This window comes from Colossoma macropomum, unplaced genomic scaffold, assembly GCF_904425465.1.
Source record: "Colossoma macropomum unplaced genomic scaffold, Colossoma_macropomum, whole genome shotgun sequence".
Classification (NCBI taxonomy): Eukaryota; Metazoa; Chordata; class Actinopteri; order Characiformes; family Serrasalmidae; genus Colossoma; species Colossoma macropomum.
This window is the reverse complement of record NW_023494808.1, coordinates 14579258-14594231: the sequence shown is the minus strand read 5'-3', so window position 1 is coordinate 14594231 and position 14974 is coordinate 14579258. Positions and strand designations below refer to the sequence as shown.

Below are 14974 nucleotides of genomic sequence, written 5' to 3'. Positions count from 1 at the left end.
CCCTAACCCTAGACGTGAACGTGCAAAACAGAGGGCTAAGGGCCAAGTGGTAGGGACAAGGGGTGAAATGGGATTGGGCCAAAGTCAGCTTTTCGTTCTAATTTTCCCGTTCCTCATTAAATTGTGCAGCAGTTACATTCTGGCGCCTCAGGCACCATTTAAGGAAGAACGGTAAAATTGAACAAGAAGCTGGCGAATGAGAAGCTGACTTCAGCCTCATAAAAAGTCGAATGTTGAGAGACATTTTACTAGAAACTTTTCTACTTTTGCGGAGATGTTTTCTGCCAGAGAAAAAGCAGCTATAGCTGATCTAAAGCTAATGATGTGCAAATAATTTAAACCCTATATTTAATTCAAAATAGTACAAAGACAACATATCAAATGTGAAAACTGAGAAATTTTATTGTTTTTTTTTTTTTGGTTTTTTTTTTGGTTTTAATATTCCCATTTTGAATTTGATGCCGAAAATTTGTAAAGTTGTGTAATGCTAAAAAAAAAACACCTGGTTGATTGATTTCCAACAGGTCAGTAACATGATTGGGTCTAAAAGAGCATCCCAGAGAGAGTCTTTCAGAAGCAAAGATGAGGGGGGGCGTTCACCACTCTGTGAAAGACTGCACGATCAAATAGTGCAACAATTCAAGAATAACATTTCTCAACATAAAATAGCAAAGAACTTTTGCCTTTCATCATCTACGGTATATAATATCATTTAAAGATTCAGAGAAACCAGAGAAATCTTTGTTTGCAAGGGACAAGGCCAAAAACCAGTATTTGCTGGCCATGGTCTTTGGGCCCTTAGGCAGCACTGCATTAAAAATAGATACGATTCTGCAGTGAAAATCATTGCATGGGCTCACTTCTGAAAACCACTGTCTATAAAAACAGTTTGTCGCTGCATCCACAAATGCAAGTTAAAACTCTAAAACACAAACATTCAAAAAGGATTCAAAAACAATCCAGAAACGCTGTGGCCTTCTCTGGGCCGAGCTCATTTAAAATGGACTGAGGGGAAGTGGAAAAGTGTCCTGTGGTCCAACAAATCAACATTTGAATTTTTTTTGGAAATCATGGACACTGCATCCTAAACACCACTCAGCTTGTTATCAGTGTACAATTCAAAAGCCAGTATTCATGATGGTATAGCGGTGCATTAGTGCACATGGCATGAGTGATGTGCATCTGCACCATTAACGCTGAATGATATATGCATGTTTTGGCAACATATGCTGCTATGCAGACATCATCTTTTTCAGGGAAGGCCTTGCTTATTTCAGCAAGACAATGTAAAACCACATTCTGCATGTATTACAACAGCATTGCTCCGTAGTAAAAGAGTCTGGGTGCTAAACTGGCATGGCTGCAGTCCAGACCTGTCACCCACTGATGAAATTTGGCACATTATTAAATTAAAAATACGACAAAAGAGACCCCGAACTGTTGAGCTGCTGAAATCCTATATAAAACAAGAATGGGAAAACATTTCACTTTTAAAACTACAGCAGTTGGTCTCTTCAGTTCCCAAACACTTATAGAGTGTTGTTAAAATAAGAGGTGATGAAACACAGTGGTAAACATGTCCCTGTCACAACTTTTTTTGGAATGTGTTGTTAGCATCAAATTCAAAATGGGCATATATTTTTCAAAACACAATAAAAATTTCTTAGTGTCAATAATTGATATATTGTCTTTGTAGTATTTTCCTTTAAAATCTGGTTTACATGATTTGCACATCACTATTCTATTTTTATTTACATTCTGCACAGCGTCCCAACTTTTTTGAAAAAGGGGTTTTACAACCAAGATGGTAAAATGGATATAAAATGTTGTGGCTCCCAAGGTGGTTAAATTTTTGTTGAAAGGACAGAATGGCTCTTCTAAACATTTGGGTTTCTGACACCTGTCCTATACCCTTGACATCTGCCTGCTCTGTTTTCTGTTGATATAAGCCCAGATTCTAATAAACAGATTCAACCTTTCTACTTCTTTCCATGTTACACTCGAGTTAAACTTAGTATAGACTGCAAAAGATAAAACAGCCTATTAGATAGCAGTCTGATTAAGTGTACCTGGTGATTAAATGCACCTAATTATTTAACTGTAGGATGGTAGAAAATATGCTTTAACCTTTAAACACTTTGGTTCATCTGATATGACTGAAATGGGTTTGTGGGGAAGGAACTGCATGATGGTTGCAACAATTGTGTCAGTATTTGAATGTAATGGGATTTATAGGCTTTGTGCTCATAAATGTTTTAAATGATAAGTTGCTTGTCTGAGGTTTCCCACTTCAGTTGGCTATATTCAGATATATGGAGGGCTTTTCTGTAATATATAAACCTCTCCTTCATTCTGTTGTTACTACATCATAACCTCACAGACCCAGACAGCCTCTACACTGTCAAGCAGAGTTGTATTGTCCACATAACCCCTCGCTGGGGAGATTGTACATGATGGCCAAAAACAGGAGGTTCACAATTAGACCTGGAATTTGATTTTTGTAATAGTAACAGTAATAAAAGTTAAGTCTATCCTATACACTATACCAATAAGAGTCCTTGGGCAAGACTCCTAACACTACCTTTGCCTACCTGTGTGAAATGATCAAATTGTAAGTTGCTCTGGATAAGAGCGTCTGCCAAATGCTGTAAATGTATATGTAATAATAGTAGCACCTGTATGTGTGTGTTTGGATCAATAACTAAGATGCCCATATTTTCCCGATTATCTGTGAAAACATTGAAAAGTAGAATAGAATTGCACTTGCACTACTTTTTTATTTGTAAGACTGTAAGCAAATTTCCTGAATAACTTAGTATCTGTCATATACTGAGTAACTGATAATAAAATCTAAATATAATACAACATTGCAATGCTAGTCTTGACTAGCTTCAAACATTCCCAGCTGAACATAACATACAATGTCTCACATATAAGTAACTAAAATTAGTTTGAGAAACCTTCAGTTGATTTATTGCACACTTTATGGCAGGCACCTCCCTAAGGTGTGACTAGCATAAAATAGGCAGGTGCCTCTCCAAACAATGAAGGTCAACATATGTCTCTCTCCAGAGGCGCCACGAGGGTTTTTTGGGCCCCATGAAAATATATTACATTGGGCCCCACAACCCAGCACCACAGGCCACTCCAACCCTGAAAATAAAACAGTGATGATAGGTTAAGGAAAAGTTGATGATAGGAAAAGTAGAATAGAATTGAACTTCCTCCCCCATACGGCACCCCTGTCTATTTGTTGCATCTAATATTTCCTGATCAAAGACCCCCCGTTTCTTGAACGTCTTTTTTAGTTATGTTACTTTACCTTTTTTTTTTAGCATCTTTTTACAACAGAGAGAGTATAAAACATGACTCAGTAATACAGTTAACAGTATTACTGAGTATTGAGGGGTATTGAGGGGTCTTCATCTTTAGAGAGAGATAAGGCATGTTCTTACTGCTGCAAAAATTTCCTTTCTTTTGTGTTTGGAGCACATAAGGGAGAAGAAGGGAAAATTAATGAACAATGCATTCTCTTTTTCTTAGAGAAGGTAATTAGGAAGCTACATAGGAAATGTGAGTAATCACTTAATCTGATATGGAACATCTATTGTGTGGCAATAACCTACAAAGATTCATTATGACTGAGTCACTATATGACAGTTATGCAACTAATGTATTGTGGCAGTGTGGAAATACATATGACACTTGTCTGTAATAGCTGACAAACATATATTAGTGGAAGTACGCAACCTTGTAAACAAGTTTGCACAAGCACACAAGTGAGAGATTTTATGGAGGAGTGATGTTTTTATATGCTTTTTTGTATCTCATCTGGCATTATAAGAGAAGATCCAATACTGTTATCTTGACAACGGGAGAGTGCACAAAGCACTAAATGCAAGGGCACCAGTAAGGGTGGCAAACATATATTCGCTGTCTTATTAAAGCCTCATTTTGCTGTTCTTTACATCATTTGAAAACACATTTACTTTTGTTAACATTTCATGATGATAGGACCAATAGAAGTGGTCCAAATTTACTTGGAATAAAATCTCATGACATTAAATCACAGTAAAAGTTAAAAATATGTTTAAAAAGTTACATATATACATGGGTCAAAGAAAAATAAGGTTTTAAAAATGTACAATTTTACATGATATGCATTTCGTATATCTCCATATATATTTGCATTTATATCTGTGTGCATTTGATATCTTAAATATAGTAAAGCTTTTAATTGTCTGTTTCAGTTATTAAACTGTACTGGTTACGCTACATGAACTTACTGGTTGTGCCACCTGAATTTTCAGACAAATTCAAAATTAAACATGCATGGAAACATTAGTCCTTGAATTTTTAATACTTTTAATAATAAATTTAAATAAATATTATAATATTATAATATTATACATTTCCATGGTTTTCCTGAGGTCTTACCACCTGACCAACCATTCTAACCATGTTTAAAAAACATTTTTCCAAAGTTTGGGAAAGGGTTAGTGACCTTGGCATTCCATCACGCAATTCACGTGGGGTCATCTTTATGATGCAATACCCTGGCCCCTCTTTTTTAAAGGCATGTCAAAATAATTGTCCTTTGTTTTTGGTTATGCTGCCTGACATTTGAAGAAGTAAGAACTTGTGGACAAGTGACAGTGAGTTAAGTACTTCTAAAGTTGCCTTATTCTGCAACATGGTTTTAGGGTTAGGGTTATGGTTTTTACAATTACATTTTTGATAGTTTATCAGCATGTATGGTTGGATGGTTGTACTGCCTGAGATTGTTTTGGAGAGAAAAAGAAACTAAAATGAATTAAAATTATATGGATGCATTATATGGAGTTATTGTTGAATAATTTGATATGTCATGTATTTATGCATTTTTATATATATATATATATATATATATATATATATATATATATATATATATATATATATATAAGTGACAGAAAGGTGCACAAAAGTAAAGAGTGGACTAATTAAATACTAATATTAATATTAATATATTAATTTTCTGCAAAATTAGTTTCCTTCCTATTTTATAATGTTTGAACTTGCACTTTGTGGCCCTTGCAAATTAAATAAACAAAACTATAGTCTCTCAATTATCGACAGAATTAGCCAATAGAAATAGCCCAGACCTATGTAGACCTATTGGCTTTTGTAGGCAGACTGCACGGTGTTATACATACATACATACATACATACATACATACATAATTTGTAGGCAGACTGCACGGTGTTATATATATATATACACACACACACACACACACACACACACACACACACACATATATATATATATATATATATATATATATATATATATATATATATATATAATATAAAACACTGTGCAGTCTGCCTACAAAAGCATCAAACATAGTTCAAACATAATAAAATAGGAAGGAAACAAATTTTGCAGAAAATTAATCAAAAGACTGCAATACAAACCAATATCAAATGTATGAGTATTTATACTCTTTACTTTTGTGCACCTTTAATGTTACCATCCTTCCCATCCACCCACAGCTTTGTTCCCTCCCAAAAAAATGTGGTTCTTAAGGTGTCACTGACAAAGTTACCCTTCAAAAAGACCTCACACAAGCACCTACCTAAACATACATTAGCTGCCTTGCATATTTCTATTTTGTGTGCAGTTTATGGCAATTTTAAATAGAAATTGAATAAATGAAAGAGCGGTCTCTGACTTTTGCACAGTACTTTATGTATTGATTCCATAGAAGACTCCAGAGAGCCATGTAGCTGTGTGCAGTCACCTCTTTTTTCTGTGTGAATGTTGATATTGTTCTCTAAACTCTCAAGGCAAAAAAATGCACTAAACTGTCACAAGGTGGTACCCTATAGGATATATTTTCAGTACCTTTACTTAGAGAACATGGTTGTATTATTATTTTTAATATTTTAAATGTTGCATTGACTCCATATACCCTAGCTTTTTTATTTCATTTATTTTTTTTGTTTTTTGAAAGTGAATGTGATTGGACCTTAAGGACCATGTTGTAACTTTGAGGGTACATTAACACTGTTTGTACATTAGGGGGCAAAATTGTACCTGTACAGTAACCTTTTTACAATGACAATGTCAGAAGACATAATGGCAGAACACATAACAAACACCAATTCTATCTTCTATGTCCATCTAATTTACTTGCATCTAGTTTATAGAAAATAAAAAAACTACGTTTTTTGTAGTTTTGTTGTGTAGTTGAATTTGAAGTTGAATTCATCAACTGAATCCTTACAGAGAAGTAGGGTTAGTGAAGAATTATCATCTTGGGAAAAGTGCATTCCCATGAAACAATTTTCCCTCTCTAACATCCTGAGGAACATCCAGTTTTTCTGCTAAAGCTACTGTAAATTTATTTTTAGTTGACTGATGACCTCTTACAGACTTTACTTAAGAGGTTCTCTTGGGGATGGGGATAGTGTGCGGATGTACTGACAAAATTATACCATGACTGTTGCATTAGTCTTGAAATTAAATTTTAGTGGCTCCACACGGTTAAATTTCCTTTCCTTTTTATGTTTGATCTGATCAGAATGGACCTACACTAAACAAAAACAAGTTTTTCTTTGAAAAGCTCATCCATTATTCATTTAATTTCTTTCTGTTTTAGACTGAAGGTTATAAGATGTGCAGGCATTTTAGAAACAACACATGCAATGCTACTGTCACATATTTCCACAAATGATGATGATGATTTCACATGAAATGCTTTGAAGAATGTTTATATGGACAACCACATGTTTAATGTGGAATTTCATGTGCTTGCCAAGAGTGGCAATAGTGGAACTTTAGATGAAAATGTCTGTAAATGTCTGACTTGAAAAATATCAATCAGATCTGGACAAACATTTGACTAGTACATTTGAGTTAAACACATCAACTCATGTCTCAGAATTAACCTCCGAACCTCCTTGCCTCAGAAATTGCTGTGATCCTTCTCATGGTCCCTTCTCAGTGGCTCTATAAACATCTGTCTATAAACAAATCCATGGCTGTGTTGATAATCTTTATCATTATTGTAACGCAAACTTCTCAACCACTTTTAGAGTAGGTGGATGAGTGCCAGTGGAGTCAGTTAGCATTGTTCATAGTATTGATAACTGACTGGTTTTACTGTCAATAATCAATACTGACAGTGGGGGTGGGGGCTTTGTGTTAAAACCACGTCAATGAATATGTTGTGTTGGGTGGCAAACATAACTGATTTATGTTTTTTGGTCTGTACGTTTTTTCATAAATCTCTCTCTCGTAATCCAGATGATGTGGCATATGAGATACAGTGGTATCTGAGTCGATTACGGGGATCAGACAGTCTCACACTGTTGGCCAGTATGGATCGCTGGGGCATGGTAAAGAAAAGTCCTCGTAATGACTCCAGTGACTGCAGTCTGGAGCGCCTGAAAGCCCAAAGATTTACCCTCAACATTCATGGGACCCAGGACAGTGATGCGGGCGAGTACTACTGCACTGCCACGCCTTGGATACGATCAGGCGTATCAAGAGTCTGGAGCAAGGAACCGGACCTCATATCTAAGCGGATCTTTCTGAATGTCAAGTTTGCATGTGAGTAATGTTTTTTTTTTTTCCCTTTCTTCTTTATTGTTGATGTTTCGATTCTTTGACATTTGCTATTTCCTTCAGTAGCTCCTGGACCAAAACCCACTGAGGTAGAATGAAAATGCATAAAAACTGTGGGCAGAGAGTGAAGACAAGTCAACTGTTTGCTCTCTACTGACTAGCTAGCATTTAGCTTGATAAAGATTTTTTTAGAGTATCCTGTTGTTCATTAGTCACTTAATTTGTCATGTAACAAAGAAAATTAAGCCAGGCTTAAATTAGTGATAAGTAAAGCACAAAAGTATTAGAGTCATCTTTGTATATATATTTTCTCATATATAAGTACACCTACTTGTATCTACACTTTGCTTATTTTATCAGGTCCACTTACCACACAGTTGCAGTTGTAGTTCTACAATTACAGACTGTAGTCCATCTGTCTATCTGCATACCTTGTTAGCCCCCTTTCACCCTGTTCTTCCATAGTCAGGACCACCATAGGACCCCACAGAGCTGGTATTATTTGGGTGATTGCACGTTGTCAGCACCGCAGTGACACTGATGTGGTGGTGCTGTGTTAGTGTGTGTTGCACTGGTACCAGTGGATCGGACACAGCAGTGCAGCGGGAGTTTTTAAACAAGTCAAGTCAAAGCTTATTTGTATAGCGCTTTTTACAGCAGGTGTCGTCACAAAGCAGCTTTACAGCTTTAAGCAACAGCATCAGACCACACAGGATGGGCTTTTGTTTAAATGGGCAAAGAAAAGGAAAACACACAGAGTTAGTTCTGTAAAGAGTGACTGATCACAATGTACAAAGTTAACAGAGTGCAGCAGTGACTCCAGCAGGTCTGGTTATTACAGCCTAACTAAGAAGGACAGCCAGAAAAGTAAGAGAGACATGAGGGTCCATTTACTTCCTTTCTACTCTATTAGACTCACCTACCTTGTTGGTCCACCTTGAAGATGTAAAGTCAGAGACAACAGCTCATCTGTTGCTGCATAGTTGGCGAGATATTTTTGGATGATGGAGTTTAAAAACTCCAGCACTGCTGTGTCTGATCCATTCATACGTGCACAACACACACTAACATGGCAGCACCATATCAGTGTCATCGCAGTGCTGAGAATGATCCACCACCCATATAAAACCTGCTTAGTGGTGGTCCTGTGGAGGTCCTGACAACTGAAGAACAGGGTAAAAGGGAGCTAACAAAGTATGCAGAGCAACAGATGGACCACAGTTTGTAATTGTAGAACTACAAAGTGCACCTATATGGTATACAATGTGTGTGTGTGTGTGCACACACACACCACACACTTACTGATCACTTTATTAGGAAAACCTGTACACCTGCTCATTCTTGCAATTATCTAATCAGAAAGCTGAGGCTGCAGTGGGTACAAGCTCACCAAAACTGGATTGATGAACACTGGAAAAATATAGCCAGGTCTAAAGAATGTTGATTTCTAATGAGGCACACAGATGCTAGGGTCAGTGTTTAGTGCCAAAAGCATGAATGGACCTAACCTGCCTTGGGTCAGACTGGTGGAGGTGGTGTAATGATGTGGGATCTAAATTCAATAGAACACCTTTGGGATGTGGTAGAATGAGAGATTTGCTGCATGAAAGCACACCTGAAAAATCCTGTCAGTGTAGACTAGAGAGAAGGATGTGTGAAAGTGTGTGTGTGTGTGTGTGTGTATATATGTGTGTGTGTGTGTATATGTGTGTGTGTGTATATATATATATATATATATATATATATATATATATAGCACTTCATTTGTAACACTGTACTAATAAGGGCATCCCTTTGCTCTCAAAACAGCCTCAATTCTTCATACCATGGATTCCACAAGATGCTGTAAACATTCCTTTAAAATTCTGGTCCATGCAATTCCTGAAGATTTTTCAGGTGTACTTTCATGCTGCAAAACTGACTGGGAAGGCCACTGAAGAACACTGAACTCATTGTCATGTTCATAAAACAAGTTTGAGAACTTTTGCTTTGTGACATGGTGCATTATCATGCTGGAAGTAGCCATTAGAAGATGGGCAAACTGTGGTCAGTGCACATGGTCAGCAACAATACATAAATAGGCAGTGGCATTCAAGCGGTGATTATTTTGTGGTTTTGGGCCCAGAAAGTGCCACGAAAACAACATTATACTACCTCCACCAGCTTGCACTGTTGCCACAGGGCAAATTGGGTCCATGGATTTTTGCTGCTGGTGACAAATTTGCTGTTGGTGCCAAATTCTGCTGTTGGAGACTAAATTATTCCAGCCTTCAACTGTACAGTTTTGGTGAACCTGCGCCCACTGCAGCCTCAGCTTTCTGTTCTTGGCTGACAGAAGTGGAACCTAACATGGTTTTCTGCAGTTGTAGCCCATCCACCTCAAAGTTTGACATGTTGTGCATTCAAAGATGTTTTTCTGCTCAACACAATTGTACAGAGTAGTTATGTGAGTTACCATAGCCTTTCTGTCAGCTTGAACCAGTCTGGCCATTCTCTGTTGACCTCTCGTCAACAAGGTGTTTCTGTCCACAGAACTTCTGTTCACTGTTTTATCTTTCTTGCACCATTCTGCATAAATTCAAGAGACTGTTGTGCATGAAAATCCAAGGAGATCAACAGTTATAGAAACACTCAAACCATCCCATCTGACACCAAAAATCACTGATAAAATTTCCCCATTCTAGTGAATGATGTGAACATTACCTAAAGCTGCTGGCCCATTTTATGCACTGCAATTCTGCCACATGATTGGCTGATATTACATATTAAATAGTAGTTATGAGAATTTGGAGTAATTTTGTGGTCGAGTACTTGTATGTGTGTTTGTGTGTACTTGACACACAAGCACTCTGCCACAAACTTACTCTTACAATTCTTATCACTACTGTTTATTATGTACCATGTTGATCTTTTCGATCTGAAGAACATTTGTAAGATCATACTTTGTTTAGTGCAAAATGTCTTGTGAAATGGTCTTGATTTTGGTACTGATTTTAATTTTTTATTTTTTTAGTATGGGATTCAGTAAAGTTACCTTTGCTGTACGGGACATGTGCCTCTCTCTCCGTGGGTCTCTTCTCCCTCATTCTAGGCTTTGTCTGTGCTCGTTGCTGCTGTAGAAACACTACACACACACCACGCTCTCGCATCAAGCTCATGGACTTGGAGATAGACTGACAGGCACAGCATACATAAAGCTGTTCTTCTCCTGTCTGTGCACTATGGCCACAACATGACAGAACCTTAGAAGAGAGAAAATAACTGTGGACAGAATAAGAATAAGCATCTTCCAAACCAATGAAGACTCCCAAGGGAAACGATGGATCTGGGACTTAATATTGTTAGGATTTATTTTCCTTCCTTATTTTTAAATATGAAACAGTTTTACAGAGGTAAAGTATGTTGTAAAAGATGAAAGATGAAATTGTACTCCTGAGACTGTGAGGGTGTTTCAGTGAATCTGATATCCAAAAACCTCTTTCTGTGTTCAAATGATGCAACAACACATTCCAATCCAAAGTGTGAATTCACATTATATTGATACTATGAACTTATTAACTATGGTTCTACACTGAGACTGATTCTTTTATAAAAACATGACACTAATTGTTTAAATAATGTAATGTTTCAACCTATGTGACAAGCACAAATGCACTGATAAAGCTTCCTCGTTTAGGTAAATGTTAACTCACTGTCTACATCAAAGGAAGGTCTTAAGGGTTCAGTCACCCCACATTTTTCCTCCTTAAGTTCTACACATGTTGGGAGAACAAATTGGATTGCTTTGCTAGTTTTCAATGACTGTGCTGAATTCTTCTGGACTAACATACTAATTAACAGACACATAGTCACGTCACTGATAACCTGTTCAACTACCTTCCATCCTAGTATGAGCATTTTGACCAGCTAAACAACACAACAAATCCACTGATGGTATGGTTTAAACTGTGCCTTAGGATCCTTTTTGAAGACTCTTCTACAGCGTATGCTATTGGATAATTCCATCAAACCCCTCCTAAGAAGCGCTCTCTTCCTCAATGGCTCCCCATTTCTTAGAGCTTTGATTTAATACCATGTAATAATATTAAAGAAGAACCCCCTACACCACTAAACATAACTGACAAAAGCACAGTTGTTTTGTGGTGTTTTTGTTATTTTTGTTATTGTTTTTTATAGTATTTTGGATTTTATGATGAATGTTTTTCAGCCCAGTTGAGTCTAAATTGTGTAAGATATGGTTCTCCTAGCTGGAATCAGATTTTTCTATGACAGATTCTCTATTGGTATAACATAGGGATAATAAATGTTTTGTATTTGGTTGTGGGTTTGTGTGTGTGTTTTGTGGACTGTTGTTGACTTCTACACACTTCAACATTTTCGAGCAGTTGCTTGGTCATTAGCTTAGCAGTGATTTAGTCTCAGGTTTAACACAGGTTCCGTTAAACCAGTAACTTAAGGGGTTTAACACACAGGTGCATGTTAAATTAAACTTGACTGCTCTGTCAAAATAAGCACAAGTATACCTGATCCACAGTTAAACGTCCGGTATACTGAGGTACTGTCAAATTATATCATGATCAGCCACTATAAAACAAAACACTACTTAATAAGGACATGTTTTGCTATATGAAAGATTTCAAGTCAAGTCAAAGTTAATTTATATAGCGTTTTTTACAACAGGTGTTTTTCACAAAGCAGCTTTACAGAAAAATCCAGGTCCACGCCCCCATGAGCAAGCCAATGGCGACTCCTTAAGAGCAAGAGGAGGAAACCTTGACAAGAACCAAGACTCAAAAGGGGAACCCATCCTCCTCTGGTTGACACCGGATAGCAAACAGCATTAGTATAAAATATTATAATACAGAAATGGGGAAAAACAGGTGAAGCAATGGTTAAATAGTCTGAATCTGTGCAGCAGCAGCAGAAGCAGTATCATTAGGAAGGTCAGTTCATGCAGGTGAGGTTTGCACAGCAAGAAGCTCCTTGGTGGTCAAACTGGTTCAGAAGGCTGGCGAACAGTGGGCGCCCGATCAAGGCAGAAGAAGCAACAGTATCAGACTGCACAGGATGGGCAGTTGTTCAACTCGGCAAAGAAAAAGAAAATTTGTCAGTCAACATTAACTGGAACCAAATATCTGTGGTGATTTTTTAAACAAGTGGTCGATGTGAAACTTGTCCAGTAGGAACACATAGGGATGAGCCCTGTGTCCCACATCCACGAGGAGCTGCACAGCTGGCTGATGTTAATACTGCACAGCATCCCACAATGAAGATGCTCCATGCAATGCATCTCCATGCAATGCATAGCTTAGCAGTCACTGCAAATCATTCCTGTGTGGGGCTGGGAGAATGAGAAATACAATGTTAAGATGAGATGCGTGTCTGCTACAGTTTCCCTTTTGAGTCAATTACAAGGAGAGCCTAAACACAGGTCACGTTTAGCTTCTCTAAACAATACTTTGTGAAAAAGCCTAATCAAAACTGCAATGATTAATACTTTTTCTAGGTGAGTATAAGACCTCAATATAGAAAATCTGCAGCCACACCGGCCCTCTGCTGATAAGATTGGACACCCTGCTCTAAACCTCTGTGAAACCACATTAAACTTTATCAAGTTTAAAATAGACCCCAGTTACACATGCAATACAGCGACATCTAGTGGCAGATGTGTGATTTTTAAATGACACAGTAACTGAGTTTAATTGTAACCGCATTCGTGTTTTAAACTACAGAGCAGTTAAGTTTAAGAACCCACCTGCCTGTGGAAGGAGAAACTTCTATCAGCCTTGCAAGACCTGGTAGCCCACCAAAACTGTCACCCAGATGTTCAGATGAAAAGTACTTAAAGCTTTCATGTTTGAGAGTGTTTGAGAGAAAAAAATGCAGCTCTACTCTTGCGTCCAATCTGAAAAAATCCACAGGGGTTTCTGTCCTCCCTTCCACTGTAAGACGACAACTCAGTGCTATGGGTCTGAAAGGATGTGCAGCTGTCAAGAAGCTGTTACTGAGAAAAAAATTAAGATGTGCACTAGAACATAAGAACTGGAGTGAATCTGAGATGTGGAGTAAGGTTTTATGGACGGATGAATCTAAATTTGTAATTGGGATTACTTGGATTGCGAGAAGCAGAAAATGCAACAAACTTCTAAGACTGAACTTTAGAAGTGTGGAAAAATACAACCAGGTCCATAAATATTTGGACACTGATAAAGTTTTTGTTATTTTAGATATTTTCCACAGCAAATTGGAGTGGAACTTAAATAAGAGTATGAGCTTGAAGTAAGAGAATTTACACCCAAAAATCTAAAAATGAAATAAATGGCTCGTACACCAAAAAACAGGGCAAAAGCCACAAAGTTAAATGATTTTTAGAGCTGAGTTTTTCTTCTGCCTATGTCTTGCGTATCACTGATGAAAGTCTGCTGACTGAAACATTTGCTGCCTTGTTTTTGTCTCATTTGTGTAATCAGCTTTTAAAAAAATCTTTTAACTTTGTGTCTTTTTTGGCACCCTTTTTAGCATGCAAGTCATTTGGTTACATTTGCTAAATGTACATCCAATCAGATGAACAGAGTAGGCATATTACAACCAATTTCACACGTAGCCTCTCCATTTTAAGAGGCTCAAAATAAATGGAGAACGGTCTGCTCAGCTGTTCCAAGGCTTACAGATAAGCAAATAAATGTCAAGATTTGATTCCAAGTGTGGCATTTGCCTTGGAATCTGTTGCTGTTAACTCTGAATATGACATCTAATGAGCTGTCACTGCCACTGAAGCAAGCCATCTTTAAGCTGTAAAATCAAAACAAACCCATCAGAGAGATAGCAAAAACATCAGATGTAGCCAAATTAAATATCTGGTACATTCTTTAAAATAAAGAACACAGTTTTGAGTTCAAAAACACTAAAAGGCCTGGAACACCATGGAAAACAACTGTGAATTTTTTCCCTGGTCAAGAAAAAACCCTTCACAAGAGTTCAAGAGATCAAAAACACTAACCAGGAGGTAGGCATGTCAAAGTCAAGAATCATGAAGACTTCAGCAAAGTAAATACTGAGGGTTTATCACAAGATGTGAACCATTGGGAAGCCTCAAAACAGGATTAGATTTTGCCCAAATTATCTAAAGCTACGTTTATGATGCAGTTAAAAGTGGCCCAAATCCAGTCTTTTTATTCATACATGACACAAATTTGTTTTTTTGTGAGACAGCATGAACAGCAAAAACACACTCAATGTATTTATGTTCCGATTTTGGCTATTTTTATATGTAGTACTGAAATCCAAAACATATCCTTCACACAAATTTTGTCTCTTTATCCAGCTAGCAAGGGGATGCAAACTCAGCATCGAGTTTGC

At 37.3% G+C, this 14974-nt stretch overlaps 1 protein-coding gene across 2 annotated transcripts in view; it reads left to right on the top strand.

The window, feature by feature from the left end:
* The window catches only part of si:ch211-132g1.7 (prostaglandin F2 receptor negative regulator), a 30570-nt gene extending 18635 nt beyond the window's left edge, over positions 1–11935 (top strand). For both annotated transcript variants that reach the window (XM_036557405.1, XM_036557404.1), the window contains exons 8-9: positions 7295–7600; positions 10629–11935. In XM_036557405.1, the coding sequence (XP_036413298.1) occupies positions 7295–7600; positions 10629–10792 (470 nt within the window). In that variant the 3' untranslated portion in view covers positions 10793–11935. The remainder of the gene's footprint in view (positions 1–7294; positions 7601–10628) is intronic.
* The last annotated feature ends 3039 nt before the right edge of the window (positions 11936–14974 follow it).